A 16,761-nucleotide genomic window follows, 5' to 3' on the forward strand; every position below is an offset into this window, starting at 1 on the left:
CACTGGCCAGAAGAGAGAAAGAGAAGGAAAAAAACACCCATAATGAGAAGAAGCCAACACAGAGCAATCTCTTCACACTTAAAGCTCTCTGCCTGCCACCTCCTTCTGCTCCGCGTGGTCCCTGCGGTGGCTTTGGTTACTTGGTCACTTGCCACGGCCCCTGCACCGACCCGAGCAGCGCCCGGGGGAACAGACCCTGGGCGGCCTCGGCCTCTTCCTGCACTTTCCCAAACTTTGCTCCGCGAAGCGCAGCCGTCCCCACGTTCGCAGGAGAACAGCACCATTCGGTGGCGTAGCGGGGAATGAATCCGTGCCCTGGCGGCGCCGGTGCCCTCTGCTCCAGACGCCGCTTCCCGCGGGATCCGCCGCGGCCTCCCGCGCGCCGGCTCGCAGGGCACCTGCTCGCTGTTTGCAAGCGGGCAGATGGTGCCGTCGCGACGCCCGCAGCAAACGGGCAGATTTCCGTGCCAGAGCCCGGGGATTAGAGGCAAAGCTGCTCGCCAATTAACGGCTAATTACTTTGTTTGAAAAAGCAACATTCTGGTAAACAGCAGCCGCCGCGCGCGGCGGGCACGAGCGCCGGGGTGATGCCCAAGGCCCGTGGCTAGCGGGACACGCGCACGGCGAGCGGAGCTGCACGACCAGGAGCGCCGGGACGTGACTGATGGGAAGCAGCAGCCGTTTGTGCAGAGCAGTAAATATAAACACCGAGCGCCTCTGACACCCCGCGGTAGCGCTCTGTGTAGGTCAACGCAAAATGAGGCAAAGCGCCACAATTGGGAAAATTATTGCATTTCTAGTGGCGCGCTTCCCCCCGAGGATGTGTGCGGAATGAGCTGCTGAGAAGCAGCAGGTTAAAAGTTGGCAAATCCCTAACTCATACAGGGACCACATAAAGCCACCGAGTAGATTTATAAAATGATTTGTCAACTGACAAGCAAAAATACATTACCAGTTCAGGACTGTGATTTGCCTGCAACCTGTTAATCCTCGCGTTGGTGCCGAACAGATTAAAGTGTCCACTTCAATCGGCGCGCTGGGATGGGAACACGACACCCGCGGTGGCGCGGGTGCCCGTCACGGGCCGGCCCGGCCGCAGGGACGCGGAAGGGCGCCCCGGCGTTTTACTGGGTGAGCATTGGGATGGATCTGCCCAGGATTCACTTAGAGCATAAAAGCACCTGGCCGAAGAGCCACCGGTCAGAGGGTGGCAGCGCTCGGAGGTCGCTCCTTTGTCCCGTGCCGGGCAGCCCGATGCCGCGGGCGCCGTGCCAGCATCGCCTCCTGGCACAGCACGGAGCTCGCTGCTGCGGGCAGCTTTACCGTGCAGAAAGACGACGCGTAATTCAATTTCCAGCGCTGGAAACAAATGAACCTCTGTTTGCTTCCCCCTCATTTCTCCCTCCTTCCAGCCCTCATCTGATGCTGCTCCATGTGGCAACATCGAGCGATCTCTGAATATTTTAACTCCTGTAAAATATTTATATTACAATGCAAGGAAGGAAATCGGTGGCTTCCAAGTCCTGTAAACAAATGCCTTGGAACAGCTGGATTCCTGGCAGCGGAGGCACTCGCAGGTACCTGCAACACGGTGCTGTCCCCTGCGTTCGTGGCAGCGGCGACGGCCTCGCGGCGCCGGCCCCGCGCGAGCGTCGCGGCCGCGGCCCTGCCCTCCGGCCCCGAAACCGAGGGCTGCCATTAAAACGTCACCGAGAAAATTACTAAGGCAAGGTAAGCCACTTCCCCGCGTCAAAAGCAAAGGCAATCAGTCGCAGGCATGTCCCCCTAGGAAATTACGTGGAGTAATTAATCAAAAAGCTAATGAGAAATGTGTTTTCTTTCCCAGCCTAACACCACATCATATTCTTATTAGGCAAGGTTATTACAATAGTAATCATGCATGCTCAGAGTTCAAATTGGGTTTCTTTGCTCCACTGCCGCCAATTTAGAAACCCATTAATGGGAAAGATAAACCCCGATACGCAGAGCCGGCCTTCGCGCCCTGCCCGGCGGCGGCCGCCGCGTGCCGCCCGCGCTCGACGCGGTGCCGCGCGCCGGCACCGGCCCCGCGGCGCAGCCCGGCCCGCGCACGGAGCGGGAGCGCCGGACAGCACGGCCGGAATGCGCTTATTTCCATCCCGGCTGCTTCTTAATTTGCTTATTTATCTGCCGTTTAGCCTCTGACAGATCAAAGGCTCGGCGGAGGGGGAGCGGAGCGGGGCCGCGCATGAGAATGAGCCGCGATACATAATTAATTAACAGCAAACAGTTTCATTAGGAGGTGGGCTTGCACGGCTGTTTGTCTTAAAAACCCAGGCTGTGTGTAAAGGCAGCGGAGCCGAAGACGCGCCCCGTCCCGGCGGCTGGCACCGAGGGAAGCGGGGCCACAGGAGCATCCCGTCCCCTGCCCGCGTCCCCGCCACGGCGACTGTTAATCTGTTTGTAATTCTATTAGGAGATGGCCAGGAGAAAGAGTATCAATTTTAGATTAACAAGGTTATTAGCACTTAATTATGTGAGGTGTCTTTGTAATTGAAAAGGGAAGGAGGAAGCGCCATAAATATCCCCAGACTCGCGACTCCTCGGGGTTTGCGGGTGGCTCTCTCTCTATTCACAAGGATCCGGAACCATAAATATTAAATATCTCGTAAAAAAAAATGACAAGGAAGAGAAGAGGGTGCCCTCTGGATATTGCGGCGCTGAATGTTCTTGCATTTACAAATATTCATTAACTGGGATCTGCAAAGTTATTTCCACCCAGACTCGGAGAGCGAGCCGGAGAGAGAGGTTATTGAAAGAAAGGGAACCTAGAGTAAATATTATTAGCAATTTTTATCTCCGCACGCCCCTCATTACGGCACGATTAGGAAATGGCACAGATGCGCGCGCCCGGCCGCGCGTCCCGCTGCCGGCCCGGCACAAGGACAGAGCCAGGGGACCGGGCCGCGCGTGGGCGGCTCCGAGCCGCTGCCACTCACGGCAACGGCAACACGACGAATCTCCCGCTCTCTTGAATTAAGAAATAACAGGCGATCTCAGCAGGAGGCAGCGACAATAACGCACCGCTTGCCTGAAGCCGCTGCACTGCGGGAGCAGGGAGCAGGGCTGGGCAGGCCCCGGGTGCCTCCGTCCATCGCGGCCGGCGCACGCGGCGCCGCGGGCAGAGGGGAGGCAGCGCTGCCGCCCCGTCCCGCCGGCACCGGCCCCTCGCGGCCCTTCCCGCACCGCGGGGCTTGCGGGGAGCCCCGGTGCCAGGAGCGCTGCGGGACGCGCCGCGGCTCGGGGACGCATCGCTCCTGCGGCCCCGCCGGCCGGGCAGGGGGCTCGCACGGCGCCCGTGCAGCTCCTCCGCGTCACTGCAGGCGTTCGGGTGAGCTCATCAACAGAAATCTAATTATTATGTGTAAGGCCAAGCTTAATTGCTTGTCCTTGACATGAATAATGCACCACCTAAGCCTATTAGGCAGCCTAAGCCTCTTATTATTATTATTATCATGCCCGCTGTCAAAAGTGGAGAAGTCAAAGAGTCCGAGTGCGGCGGTGGAGCCGCGGGGAGGAAGGCGGCCGGGGGACAAGGCGGCCGGGGCCGGGCCGGGGTGCCCGCCGTGCCACGTGCTCCGGCGCCTCGTTTGCTCATTAAGCGCCGCTAATGAGAGAAGCGGGATGCGCGAGCTGGCGGCGCCGCCTCCTGCGCACACACTCCTCCCGGACTTATCGCTCGTCACAGGATGTTTACAATAATTTCTAATTTGTGCAATTATTAATCATTTTTCTATCTGCCTCATTTGCATAATAATTGCTGTGCTGTGTGTTTGCCGTGCCTGTGAACGACAGTGCTTCAAATTAAATTAAGGTTTTAACAGTCCCCCTTTCTGCTCCCAGCCGCCCGACGCTGCCTCCCTGCGCCCACCTCGGCCCTCGCCCTGTGTCCAGCACCGTCCCCCTGCAGTCTGGGCAGCTTCCAGCAGCCTTGGGAAGCAGCTGCCAGGGAAGCAAAGCCGAGTCTGGGCTGACCACTGAGGAAGGGACAGCCCAGGCTCTGTCCAGCAGGATGGCACCTACCTCCGCTCCTTGGCGGTTGCCACTCGTGAAAACAAAGTACACCAGCACACAAAGAGAAGTAAAAAACAAAGCTGGTATTTACAAGTGTCCACACCAATTCCAGATTTCCTAAAAACGTTAACACAGTGAGTAAAAAAACAGGGGGGAGTTGCCAAGGCTCGCAGGCCGCAGGGAGAACTTGTCCTAACCCCTCGCACCCCTCTCCTCCTCTCGGGGCCCCTGCCCGCTGTGGCTGACGAGGGCTGCCCGGGGACACAGCTGCTCGTGTTCAGCGCCAGCTCCCGGGCACACAAACGCCAGGAAGCCGCTGTGACGAGCAGGGCCCCAGCGCTGCTCCGCCGCCCTCCTCTCGCCCTCGACGTGCAGCGAGCGGCTCCGGGCGCCGGCGCAGGAGCAGGACCCCGCGCTCGACCCGGTGAAGATCGTACGGGCTGCTCGTTCCGTCCGCTCGGCAGCAGCGCCCCGGGCTCCCCAGCGAGGCCATGAGGGAGATCCGACGCCAGCCCAGGGGCAAAGCAGCTCACGGTATCAAGCGGTTTGAGGGGACAGTCGCTCCCTGGAAGAACTTGCTCACAGCTGAAACAGCAACTGAATTCTGGAACAGGCTGAACTACCGGACAAAGTAACTCCTCAGTGGCTGAGCTTTCAGCACGCTTTCACCACGAGGAAACCTGAGATTTGGGGCACCTGAAACACTCCTAACCACCTCGGGAGGACAAAGCATTTGGCAGAACACGACTACGCGGAGGGCTTACACAGTTGGCGCGAGGAGAAACGGACAGGCCGGGGCCCCGGGTGTGCGCAGCCTCTCCGAGGCCGGCGTCGCGCAGACAGCGGGCACCGCAGCTCTCCGGCACGCGGGGCGGCTCCGCTCCGGGGAGCGCTGCTCAGGCTCTCCGTGCCCATGGGCGGCCGGGGCAGAGCAGCCTCCTCCCGGAGCGGCACGGCTGCCCGCTACATTCCGCCTCTCCCGGGCGCTGGGAGGCCCCGGCGGGGCAGAGCCGCTGGGCCAGCCGTGGCGGCGCGGTCGCTACATGTCCTCCACGCTCCACTTGTAGGCCATCTCCTGCACCGCCCTCCTGTCGGCGATGCGCGCGAAGCGCTGCTGCTCGAACCCGTTGGACCTGCGCGGGACAGCGAGACGGGCCGCCGTGACACAGGGTTCTGCCGAGCAGGGGCACCTCGGAGGCACCCCAGGGCTTCCCTCCCAACAGGGTATTTCTGAGGAGAGCTGAGCGCCCGCCGCCACCAGGATGGGAGCCCTGCGGCCTCCTGCCCCAGGCTGCCACCACTGCTAACTCAGCACCTCCCAGCCCTGCCCCAGCTCATGATCCACCTCCTGAGCGGGGACCTTCCCTCAGCCAACGCGGGCAGCCCCTCCGTTCCTGCTGGGACTGTCCGACAAGCGTCTCGCACCACGTACCTGTCCACGCCGTCCCAGCGGTGCCCCGGCCAGATGTTGAATCTGTTGAGCGGAGGAGTTGGTCCGTTGTACCTGGGTTTCTCTGGAGACAGACACAGCAACAAAACTGGTTACTACTGCAGCCTATCCTGGGGCCACGTCATCACCACCCTAAAAGGGGTAGAGAGATGCACCGTGCAAAGCATTTTACAGCCAAATGCAGCTCACAGAGCAGGCAACTAAAAATGTCTTTAGTCCCATTTAACTCTGAGCGGGCTAGGCCACTGCTCCCTACGCTGGGAAATGCTATGGGCAGCTATTAGCAGCAAGCCACAAGAGCACACGGCGCTCCTGAACCAATTGCTGACAAGGTCTCCGTCAGGACGGAGCTGCTGGACAGTCCTGTGCTGAGGCCTGAACGCAGCTGCACGCTGCTCTCCTGGGAGGAACCCGAGTCGCAAACCTTTCTTGTCCTTGCTCTCCTTGGCCTTCCTCTTCTTGATGAACTCCGCCATGGGGTCTCCCTCTCTCTCCTGCTCCCGCAGCATGCGGTCCAGGTCCTGGTCGTCAATGTAGCGCGCCAAGGGCTTCTGCATCTCCTTTATGGCATCTTCCACGTTCTGCTGCTGCTGCCTGCCCTGAGCGAGCCTGCGGAGGAAGACACGGGCCTTCACCGGCGATGCCAGCGCCAGCTGGGCTCCGAGCTGGGGCGCCTCGCGGGCCGGGGTGCACCGCACACGCAGCACCGGAGCGCACGGCACGCGGGCCAGCTCCCGGGAGCAGCGCCTTACCCGCGGCCCCAGCGGGCGTACTGCTCGTCCCGCTCCGCCTGCGCCTCGTCTCGCAGCTTCTGCTCCAGCCGCTCCTGCGCCAGGTCCCTCTTGCGGCCGGACTTGTCCCGGAAGACGGTCTCCGTGTGCTGGGACTCCTCTGCAGAAGGCACGCGCTCCAGGTCACGCCTGTGAGAACCTTCACCGGCTCCCGGCAGCCCAGCGGCTACTTGCCAAAAGCGCTATCCCTTTTAACCCAACCTATCCCCTGGGCGAGCTCTGCTGCCAGCGGTCACGGCCGTGGGGCCGCGCTGCTGCCCCACGCAGCCACGCGTGCAGGCCGCGCTCCTGGAGCACCGCTCGGCCTCTGCAGAGCAGCACTGGCAGCTCCGAAGTGTCCGTTTGTCAGTGCTCTGTCCCGGGGTGCCTCACCCTCCCTGCGGGGATGCTGTGGGCTGCAGGCACGGCGCAGCCTGCTCAGCCCCTACCTTCCAAGTGCTTGGTGTTTCTCTCATGTCTCCTGAGCTCCTGCTGCTCCCGCCGCAGCACATCCGCTGACACCAGGCCCGCCTTGACCCCAGACGTCATCACGTTTGCCTGCCAATCGAACAGAAGATCACATAGATAAGCAAGGGAGAGCCATGAGGAGATGCCGCGGAGCCGGAGAAGCAGCCTCAGGCCAGGACACCAGGGCTGCCTTCTCAGGTCCACCTCCCGCTTCTGCTGGGAGCGGACAGCGCGGCGCGGCTGCGCGCACGAGCTGCACACAGGAAGCCTCTGCTCTATGGACCAGCAGACACGGCTCCTTCCAAGGTCCCCAGCCAGCAACAGGACACAACGCACAGAAAACAAGGAAAGGCCAACGGGGCACCTTCTTGGAAGGGCCCTCGGCGTCGCGGGGGCGATGGGGAGGCGAGGGCTGAGGACTCCGCGCAGGGCGCTGCTCCTTGGGCGCCGGGCGCCGCGGCGGAGACGCGTCCGAGTCCGAGGCGCCGCCGCGGCTCCGGGCGGGCGGGCCGTGGCGCGGGGAGCCGTGGCGCAGCCCGCCCGGCCCGCGGCTCCTGCGCGCCGGGGAGAGATCCCCGTCGGAGGCCTGGCGGGAGCTCCTCCGCGGAGACGGGGACTCGGAGCCGCGGCGCGAGCCCCTCGGAGGCGACGGAAGCTGCCGGGGCTTCTTAGTGCCCGGAGAAGCACCTGTGGGGAGACACACGCTCAGTAAAAGCCCCGCATTCAGCCCGGGGAAGGGGCAAATACTGTAGGAAACGTCTGCAAAGTGCCCAGCCTGCAGAGAAGACGAGCTGCAGGGGAAAGGCACAGAACGGGGCCACAGCTTGGAGACCCTCTTCCTTCTGCACGCTGCTTAGGGGCTGTGTTTCATTTGCATCTCCTTTTGGACAGGCTCTCAGACTGTACACCCGTCACCTCTGCGGCACGGTGCAGGTGTAAGTGCAAGCGGGCTCACAGGGTTGTGCTGCTCACAACCAGCCAGGACCACGCGAGGCAGAGCCCCGAAACGCCCCCTTACACACGCTCACCTCTCCCTCTGCTCTGCTTTTTCAGTGACGGTGACCCAGGCCTCTTCTTCCGAGGCGGTGACGGCTCTAGGTCAGAATCGCATCTGTTTTTCCGAGGAGGGGACAGATCAGGAGTCACATTCCCCCTCTGACGGGACGAGGCCTTGTCAGAGGAGCTGTGCTTGAGCTGAGCCGCTTCTCCTCGCACTGCCCCCGACAGCGACTCCTGTGCCGCTTTGCTGGCCTTTTTTCCCGCTGCTGAACTGCCTCTCTTTGGAGATTGCTCAGGGGAATCGTGACGCTTCCATCTCAGCGGCGATACGTCTGGTGAATCGTGGCGCTGGCGCCGCGGAGGTGACAGGTCCGGGGAGTCGTGACGCTGGCGCCGGGGTGGTGACAGGTCCGGGGAGTCGTGGCGCTTCCTCCGTGGAGGGGACGGGTCCGGGGAGTCGTGGCGCTTCCTCCGTGGAGGGGACGGGTCAGGGGAGTCATGACGCTTCCTCCGTGGAGGGGACAGGTCCGGGGAGTCGTGACGCTTCCTCCGTGGAGCGGACGGGTCCGGGGAGTCGTGGCGCTTCCTCCGTGGAGGTGACAGGTCCGGGGAGTCGTGACGCTTCCTCCGTGGAGGTGACGGGTCCGGGGAGTCGTGGCGCTGGCGCCGGGGTGGTGACAGGTCCGGGGAGTCGTGACGCTTCCTCCGTGGAGGTGACGGGTCCGGGGAGTCATGGCGCTGGCGCCGTGGAGGTGACAGGTCAGGGGAGTCGTGACGCTTCCTCCGTGGAGGTGACGGGTCCGGGGAGTCGTGGCGCTGGCGCCGGGGTGGTGACAGGTCCGGGGAGTCGTGACGTCTCGGTCTCAGCGGGGATGGGTCGGGGGAGTCGTGGCGCGGCCGCCTCGGCGGCGACTCGTCCGGGGAGTCGTGGCGTTTCCTGCGAGAGGAGGGGACGGAGGGGAGGGACAGGGGCGCATGAGGGCTGCACGCTCCCTGGTTTGGCTGCCTCGAGGCCAAAACCAAGGGGCACGTGTAAAGCAACTAGGAGAGGGGAAGGATCCAGACGGCTTAACAGTTTCCTACATGGGAAGTAAACTGCGCACAGTGACAAGGATACGCTAACAGTGCCACCCGCGCGGTGTTCCCGCTCTGCGAACAGCCCGGCAGCACCCAGGCTCCTGCTGCCGTTCCGGGAGCGGGGGTAACCGCTCGGGGAACACGGACACGGCAGCCGGGGCTGCCACGCAGCGCGCCGGCTGCCCCTGCCCATCCCGCACGGCCAAAGGGAGCTCCGAGCATCCCGCTCCTCCCGCCGCGCGGCGCAGGACGCGGGCAGCTCAGAGCGGAAAGCACCGGCGCAGCCGGGGAGCCCCTCGAGCCGCAGCCCCGTACCTCGCGGGGAGCTTGGCGGGCGCCGACGCGTCAGAGCCCTGCGAATCTTCATTCTGCTCTGAAGAGAAGCAAACAGGAAAATCAGCAGCTTTCTCCATAGCTCCCGCGCTGCTGTGCACTTAAAGAAGGGATTCTTTAACACGAGCGACGACCGCTTTGCGATTTGAACGCTCCGAACACCCAATGGCTCAGGGAGGCAGTAGGGAAAGCCTGAGCTCACCTCCCAGGAGCTTCCACTTGGCGTTGGAGCGGAACTCCTCCATGAGCTTCACCTCGTCCGGGCGCTCATCCACGAACTCTGCCACCTGAGGGGGAGGCCGCTCCGTGAGCCGCGCGCCACCGCGGCCCCGCGCCCCGCCACGCGGGACAGGCCCCGCGGGCGCTCACCACGGGCAGGTCCCCCTCGTCCTCCTCGTCCTCCTTGTCCTGCGCCACGGCGATGCTGCTCCAGCTCACGTCGTCGTCCACGATGCGCATGCTGCGGCGGGCACAGAGCGGCCGTCACCGCGGGGCCCGGGGACACCGCGCGGCCGGGGGGCGGCGGGGCCGGGCCGTGCCGGGCCGTGCCGGGACTCACCCCGCGCGGGCGCGGCGCGGCGCGCGGGCCGGGCGGTGGCGGCGGGCGGCGCGCGCGGCGGCGGGGCCGCCCAGGTAGCGCTGCAGGTACTCGGCCTTGGAGAGCCCCGGCGCCGCCATGGCGGCCGCGGCGCGGGCGGAAGGGGCGGCGCGGAACAAACGGACACGGAGGCGGCGGATCGGGCGGAGCGGAGCGGAACCGCCTTCATTGCGCGCGCGCGGGCGCTCCCGCGCGCCCTCCCGCGGCCCCGCGCGCTCAGCAGCCCTCGGTGCGCATCCCGCTGAGGCCCAGCTCGTCGTCCTGCGCGGGGCTGCGCGCGTAGCGCTCCACGCGCAGCGCCGGGTCCGCCTCGGGCGCGAACAGGTTCTGCGGGACACGGCGGCGTGGGGCTGGCGGCGGCGGCTGCGCTGCGCCGTGCTGCACCATGCTGCACCGCACTGCACCGTGCTGCACCGCGCCGCGGGCCGGCCGCTACCTGCAGGTAGCTGTTCCCGGCGGGGTCGTCCATGATGAAGTGCGCCTCCATCCTGCCCTCCACGATCTGTGTGCGGGGCGGTCAGCGCGGCGCCCGCCGGCACCCGCCGGCGCCCGCGGCCGCCCGCGCACTCACGTCCAGCAGCTTCGCGCCGAAGGCCCGCAGCAGCGCGGCTCGGCCCGGCGCCACGCTGTCCCCCAGCGTGAAGGGGTTCCTCTCCACCTGCCGCACGCGGAGCCGCTCCAGTGCAGGCCACGGGCATCCCGCTCGCAGCCACGCGCCGGCACGAGCCCCAGTCCCAGCCGCCTTGGCAGCGCGAGCTGCCCCAGGCGAGCCCCGGCCCACACTGAGCCCTCACCAGCTCCTTGATGTCTTTAAGCAGCCCCTCCAGCGTGGTGAACTTGCCTCCGAGCGCCCCCATGCCCAGCTCGAATTCCAGCTCGGGAATCTCCACGCTGCACGTCTCGGACTGCAAGGGCGCGCGCTGCCCACGAGCCCGGCCACGGGCACCGCGGGGCGCTCGGGGCCCGCTCACCTTCAGCACGTCCCGGCTCATGTCCGAGGGGTCCGTGATGCGCAGGGTGATCCGGGTGCCTTGCGCCTCGATGGCCCCTCCGGATTTCACCTGCGCAGGTCGGGGCGGCGGGCAGCGCGCGGGCACACGCACGACGCAGCCGTGCTGCACACGGGGCTGCACGGGCAGCTCCGCCGGCCACCCTGGCCCCACGTGCAGGCTGCCCATGCCACGGGGCCGCCGCGAGCAGAGCCGCAGCACTCCCGGCCATGCCGCGCTCAGGGCCCTCCGGGGCCAGCCCCCTGGAGCACCGCGCACGGCAGCGCGCGGCTCCGCGCACCCCACGCACGGCAGCGCGGGGAGGAGCGCCCGGCGTGGCGCTCGGCGCTCGCCGCGCTCACCTCGTTGGTCCTGTGCCCGCACGAGTCGCAGCTGGTGGCCATGATGATCACCTCCTTGAAGTGCGGGATTTCTGGCGCAGGCCGTCAAGGAAAAGGCAGCCCGGCAGTGCAGCCCCCCGAGGGGGCCCGCGTGCGCCCGCAGCCCGGAGCCCTGCCCGGGGAAGCGCAGGGCGCTCCCGGGAGCACACGGGGCCGGGGACGCATCCCGGCTCTGAGGAGGCGCTCGGTGCGCGTGGGCGGCGAGCGGCTGTGCCCGCTGCAGGCCCGTGCCTCCTGGTGCCCGCAGCGCCGTGGATACGCACAAGCTTCATGTTGGTGCTGGCGGGCGCGTTGCACTCGGGGCAGTTGGTGTTGAACTGCAGCACCTGCCGGCAGGAGCGGCGCGGCCCCGTGGTGCTCAGCCCCGCGGGCTCTACCTGGCGTGCAGCCCCGCGTGCCGAGGGCCCTGCGGGTCGCTCACCTCGTCCCGCAGATCCTCCGCAGCCTCCGCCGGCTCCTCCGGCTCCTCCTCAGCCTGCTGTGGGCGCAGACGGGCGCCGTTAGCGCAGCCTGCGCCGAGGCCGGGCGCATGGCGCGGGCAGGGGGGCGCAGGGAGGTACCGCGATGCCCAGCTGCGCGTCCTGCTGCGCGCTCCTCCTGTAGTGCGTCACCACGAGCGCCTCGTCCTTCTGCGGCGCGTGCGGGTTCTCCACGAAGCTGTTCCCCGACGGGTCGTCGATGATCTGCGGGGCGGAGGCGCCCGTAGCCGGGAGCCCACGCGTGGGAGGGCTCCGCGGCCCTGCGGCTACTCACAAACGTGAAGGGGGAGGCCACTTCCTTGAGGCGCTTCAGCTTGGCGATGAACTCCTCGATCTTGTCGGCCACCTCCTCGTCGGCCGCCTGCACACGGGGCCGCGGGGCAGGGCTGGCGCCAGGCCGGGCACGGAGCCCGCGGCGGCAGCGGCGCCGCGCGGAGCCTACCCTGCGCGCGGGCTGGTCCTGCTCCAGGCCCGCCACGGCCCGCTCGATGACGCCCTCCACGGTGGTGAGCACTGCGGGGGCAGCAATGCGGAGCGGTGGCACCCGCGGGGACACGGCGGGGACGCGGCGGGGACGCGGCGCGCACGCACCTCCGCGCTGCGTGAAGGCCGGCACCTCGAAGTCCAGCTCGGGGATGCGCGCGGCCGCGCTCTCCATCTTCACCACGCAGCGGTCCAGGTCCTGCGGGGGGGCCGCGCGGGGGTGACGCGCGGGGGCTGCCACGCGGGACGGGCCCCGCGCGGGGCGGCCCGGGCCCGGCGCTCACCTGCGGGCCGCGCACGCGCAGCTCGAAGCGCGCGCCCCGCTCCTGCACGCGCCCCGCGGGCTGCACGGCCGCGTCGGCCCACGCGCACGCGCGGCACGCGAACGAGCTGAGCAGCAGCTCGCGGAAGAAGGGCACGCGCGCCAGCAGCAGCCGCGTCACGCCCGTGCCGTGGCACCGCATGCACAGCGACTCCAGCTCGGCCGGGCCGGCGCCGTCCTCGGCGCCCGCCGGCCGGAACAGCGGCGCCGTGGCCTCCGCGGCCGCCTCGCGCGCCGCCTCCGCCGCCATGGCCGGGGGGACGGGACGGGACGGGACGGAACGGGACGGAACGGGACGGGACGGGACGGGACCCGCCGCCGCCGTGCGCCCGCCCTCAGCGACTTCCGCCCGGAGTGGCTCCGCCCTACTTCCGGTCCGCTGCGGCTGCCCGCCCCCCGGCCCGCAGGGCGCGCGCGCGACGTTCCGGGCGGACACGGGACGCGGCGCCCCGGTGCCCCCTGGCGCCTCCGTGTTCGGGTCCCGCCGTGTCCCTCGGGCCGCCGCACGCGCGGCCGTGCCTTGTCGTGCCCCGTGTCCTCGCGCGCGCGGCGGGCTGAGGACAGCAGCAGCGGGGCCCGTCCGGGGCGAAGTGCGGGGCCGGGGGGGCAGCGCTGCGCGCGGGACCGCCGGAAGAGACTCCCGCTGTCCCCCCGTGCCCCGCTGTCACTCGTGTCCCGCTGTCCCCCCGTGTCCCGCTGTCCCCCCGTGTCCCGCTGTCACTCGTGTCCCGCTGTCCCCTCGTGCCCCTCTGTCCCCTCGTGCCCCTCTGTCCCCCCGTGTCCCGCTGTCCCCCCGTGTCCCGCTGTCACTCGTGTCCCGCTGTCACTCGTGTCCCGCTGTCCCCCCGTGCCCCTCTGTCCCCCCGCGCCCCGCTGTCCCCTCGTGTCCCGCTGTCACTCGTGCCCCGCCGGCTCGGGGCGGCCCCGCATCCTCGGCCGCGCGGCCCGTTCCTCAGCCCCGGGACGGGGGGCGCCCCGCGGCCCCTGCCCCGCTGGCCGCGGCTCCGTGCGCAGGCAGCGGGTAAAGGGGAGCGGGGCCGCGCCGCTCCGCAGAGCCCGGCGCGGTTCGGTTCGCTTCGGTTCGGTTCGGTGCAGCGGCTGCCGCGGGCCCCGTGCCGCGGGACGCTGCTGAGCGGGGCCGGGCCGGGCCGGGCCGGGCGCCGCCCACGCGGTCCCGCAGGGCCCAGCGGAGCGCGGGGCCGTCACGGCCGGGAGCGGCTCCCCGGGGCCGGGCCGGGACCGGCCGGGAGCAGCGGGGCCGCGCCGGGCACACGCGGTGCCCCGGCTCTGCGCGGAGGTCCCGCAGGAGCGGCAGCCACCGGGATCATGAGCAATAAAACCACGATGACGATCATGGGAGACACGGGGCGCTTCCCGCCGCGCGAGGCGCAGCCCCATCCCACATCCCCGTCCCGCAGCCCCGTCCCACAGCCCCGTCCCGCAGCCCCATCCCGCAGCCCCATCCCGCAGCCCCGTCCCATCAGCCCCATCCCGCAGCCCCGTCCCATCAGCCCCGTCCCGCAGCCCCGTCCCGCAGCCCCGTCCCACAGCCCCGTCCCGCAGCCCCATCCCGCAGCCCCATCCCGCAGCCCCGTCCCGCAGCCCCCTCCTGCAGCCCCGTCCCGCAGCCCCGTCCCGCAGCCCCGTCCCACAGCCCCGTCCCACAGCCCCGTCCCGCAGCCCCGTCCCGCAGCCCCGTCCCACAGCCCCGTCCCACAGCCCCGTCCCACAGCCCCGTCCCACATCCCCATCCCACAGCCCCGTCCCACATCCCCATCCCACAGCCCCGTCCCGCAGCCCCCTCCTGCAGCCCCATCCCGCAGCCCCGTCCCGCAGCCCCGTCCCACAGCCCCGTCCCGCAGCCCCATCCCGCAGCCCCATCCCGCAGCCCCGTCCCACAGCCCCGTCCCGCAGCCCCGTCCCACAGCCCCATCCCGCAGCCCCGTCCCACAGCCCCGTCCCGCAGCCCCCTCCTGCAGCCCCATCCCGCAGCCCCGTCCCGCAGCCCCATCCCACAGCCCCGTCCCGCAGCCCCATCCCGCAGCCCCATCCCACAGCCCCATCCCGCAGCCCCGTCCCACAGCCCCGTCCCGCAGCCCCATCCCGCAGCCCCATCCCGCAGCCCCGTCCCGCAGCCCCGTCCCACAGCCCCGTCCCGCAGCCCCGTCCCACAGCCCCGTCCCGCAGCCCCGTCCCACAGCCCCGTCCCACATCCCCATCCCACAGCCCCGTCCCGCAGCCCCGTCCCACATCCCCGTCCCGCAGCCCCGTCCCGCAGCCCCATCCCGCAGCCCCGTCCCATCAGCCCCGTCCCGCAGCCCCGTCCCGCAGCCCCGTCCCACAGCCCCGTCCCATCAGCCCCGTCCCGCAGCCCCGTCCCGCAGCCCCGTCCCACAGCCCCATCCCGCAGCCCCATCCCGCAGCCCCGTCCCGCAGCCCCGGGCGACGCGCGCGGCCCGGCCACCCCCCCGCACAAGGCACTGCAAAGACTGAGCGGGCTCCAATAACTTAAGGGACGTTTATTTGAGTGAAGAGCGGCGAAGCGGAGGCGGGCCCGGCCGGGCGGCGGGCGGGGGCCCGCGCGGGAGCCCCCACGCAGGCTTGCGGCGGCGGCGGCGGCGCGGCGGCTCACGCCACGTTCTTCTGGAGCTCGTCCAGGAAGCTGATGAAGCGCGCCTTGAGGTTCTCGGCGTAGGGCGTGAGGCGCTCCTTGAAGTCCTGCACCAGCGGCGACACCTTCTCGCGCAGGTTGCTCAGCTGCTCCACCACCTTGGCCTGGTACTCGGCGGCCTGCGGGATGCCCTTCTCGCGGATCTCCTCCAGCTTCTGGCTCAGCTTCTGGCGCAGCTCGTCGCTGAAGGGCGCCAGGTTCTTGCGCAGCTCCTCCACGTGCCCGCGCAGGCGGTCACGCGCCTCCTCGGCCACCGGCGTCAGCTTCTCCTGCATGAGCTCCACCTTCTGCTTGGTGAGCTCCTTGAGCTCCTCGGCCACGGGCGCCAGGCGCTGCCGGTACTGCTCCACCTCCTCCGTCCACTTCTGGGAGAACTGGTCCAGGAAGGGCCGGATCTTCTCCTTGACCTCCTCCAGGTCCTTGCTGAGCTCCTGGCGCAGGGCCTCCGTGTCCTTCTGCCACATCTCCTTCATCTCCTTGTAGTAGGGCGCCATGTCCTCGCGCAGCTTGGTGGCCGCCGCGCTCAGCGTGTCCAGGTTCTCAGCGAGCTTGAGGCTGCGGGGAGCGGAGCCGCGGTCACGAGGGGCGCGAGGGGCGCACGGGGCACCCGGCCGCGCGTCCGCGGCACTTACTCGAGCTGCTTGCCCACGGCGGAGGCCTCGAACTGCGCGATGGCATCCTTGCTGCTGGCCTTCACCGTCTCCAGGTAGACGTCCACCATGTCCTGGAGCTGCTCCAGGGGCTGCCGGGGCTCATCGTGCTGCCAGAAGGAGCGCGCCTGCGTGCCTGCGGGATAGAGCGCGCCGCGCTGAGCACGCGCTGCCCGCCGGCGCCCGCGCCCCCGCCGCCGGCGGCCACCTACCCGCCAGGAACACCAGGGCGAGGGCCACCACCGCGGCTCTCATCGTGGCTGGACCTGCGGGCAGAGCGAGACAGGGTCGGCGCGGGCGGCTGCTCCGCGGGGCCGAGGAGAGCGAGGGCCCCGGGGCAGCCGCGGCCGGAGGCGGCGAGCGCGGGCACTTACCGGCTCTCTGCGCTGCTGCTGCTGCTGCTGCTGCTGCTGCTGCCGCTGCCCCGTGTGCGCCGCTGCCTCCCGCCGCCGCTATTTATGCAGGAGGGGCAGCCCCCGCAGATAAGGCCGCGGCGCCGCGCAGGGATCGCTCCGCGCGGGGCTGCGCAGGGTTCAAGGATCGCGCGCGGCCGGCGCGGGCCGGCAGCGCCCACTTGGCAGGGGCCGCGGCGCAAACAGGAACTCCCCGCGGGCCGCGGCTGTTTACGCGCCGCTGACCCAGATTCCTGCGCCGCCGCGGCCCCGCCGGGGCCTCTCGGCAGCCCCGGGCTCTGGCCGCGGCGCCGCCACGGGGGCTGCTGCGCCCCGGCCCCGCGCGCGGGTGGAGGCGGCACCCCTGGGTGCTGCAGCAGGGACAGGCGGACACGGGGGGCCCTACGGGCCGAGCTCTGCTGCGCGGTGACAGCCCCGGCGCCCCGCGGAGCCGAGCAACAAGGCACACGCCAGGCCAGAGCCCATCGTCATCATGGTTTTATTGGTCATGATCCCACTGTCCCACTCAGCGACTAGTTGCAAGTGACCCACAAAAAAATGGACTGAAGGTTTTACTGAAACTTTTTTCTTTTTTTTTTTTTTTAAAGTCCAACATAAATGAGGGA

General features: G+C 68.5%; 4 protein-coding genes across 6 annotated transcripts in view; 1 reads left to right on the plus strand and 3 right to left on the minus strand.

The window, feature by feature from the left end:
* The window catches only part of PAFAH1B2 (platelet activating factor acetylhydrolase 1b catalytic subunit 2), a 58,492-nt gene that overhangs the window by 11,698 nt on the left and 30,033 nt on the right, over positions 1-16,761 (plus strand). The window lies entirely within an intron of this gene.
* On the minus strand, positions 5,093-9,828 carry BUD13 (BUD13 spliceosome associated protein). Of its 3 annotated transcripts, none has more exons than XM_088540198.1 (12): positions 9,710-9,828; positions 9,520-9,610; positions 9,353-9,437; positions 9,143-9,190; positions 7,770-8,534; positions 7,288-7,428; positions 7,106-7,200; positions 6,723-6,831; positions 6,256-6,394; positions 5,928-6,112; positions 5,486-5,567; positions 5,093-5,186 (listed from the first exon to the last, which is right to left on the minus strand). In XM_088540198.1, exons 1-12 carry the CDS (start codon positions 9,826-9,828, stop codon positions 5,093-5,095), a joined length of 1,953 nt encoding a protein of 650 aa, XP_088396324.1. The 3 variants fall into 3 exon arrangements, with proteins under 3 accessions (XP_088396324.1, XP_088396325.1, XP_088396326.1); XM_088540199.1 differs by having other exon boundaries at positions 7,106-7,428; positions 7,770-8,031; positions 8,071-8,365; positions 9,133-9,190; XM_088540200.1 differs by lacking the exon at positions 7,288-7,428 and having other exon boundaries at positions 7,106-7,180; positions 7,957-8,677; positions 9,133-9,190.
* Positions 9,914-12,672, minus strand: ZPR1 (ZPR1 zinc finger). Its single transcript, XM_088540208.1, is given in 13 exon segments — positions 9,914-10,075; positions 10,185-10,250; positions 10,320-10,406; positions 10,543-10,653; positions 10,720-10,809; positions 11,100-11,170; positions 11,398-11,464; positions 11,560-11,616; positions 11,702-11,821; positions 11,892-11,978; positions 12,060-12,130; positions 12,209-12,299; positions 12,385-12,672. Coding segments are annotated over 13 exon segments (1,368 nt in total).
* On the minus strand, positions 15,049-16,017 carry LOC104571429 (uncharacterized). Its single transcript, XM_088540236.1, has 3 exons — positions 15,956-16,017; positions 15,726-15,879; positions 15,049-15,648 (listed from the first exon to the last, which is right to left on the minus strand). The coding sequence occupies exons 1-3, from the start codon at positions 15,996-15,998 to the stop codon at positions 15,051-15,053; spliced, it is 795 nt and encodes a 264-aa protein (XP_088396362.1). The 5' UTR covers positions 15,999-16,017; the 3' UTR covers positions 15,049-15,050.

Source organism: Tinamus guttatus, unplaced genomic scaffold, assembly GCF_059628265.1.
Source record: "Tinamus guttatus ecotype Peru unplaced genomic scaffold, ASM5962826v1 Tinamus_guttatus_pri_ptg000057l, whole genome shotgun sequence".
In the NCBI taxonomy this organism is placed as follows: domain Eukaryota; kingdom Metazoa; phylum Chordata; class Aves; order Tinamiformes; family Tinamidae; genus Tinamus; species Tinamus guttatus.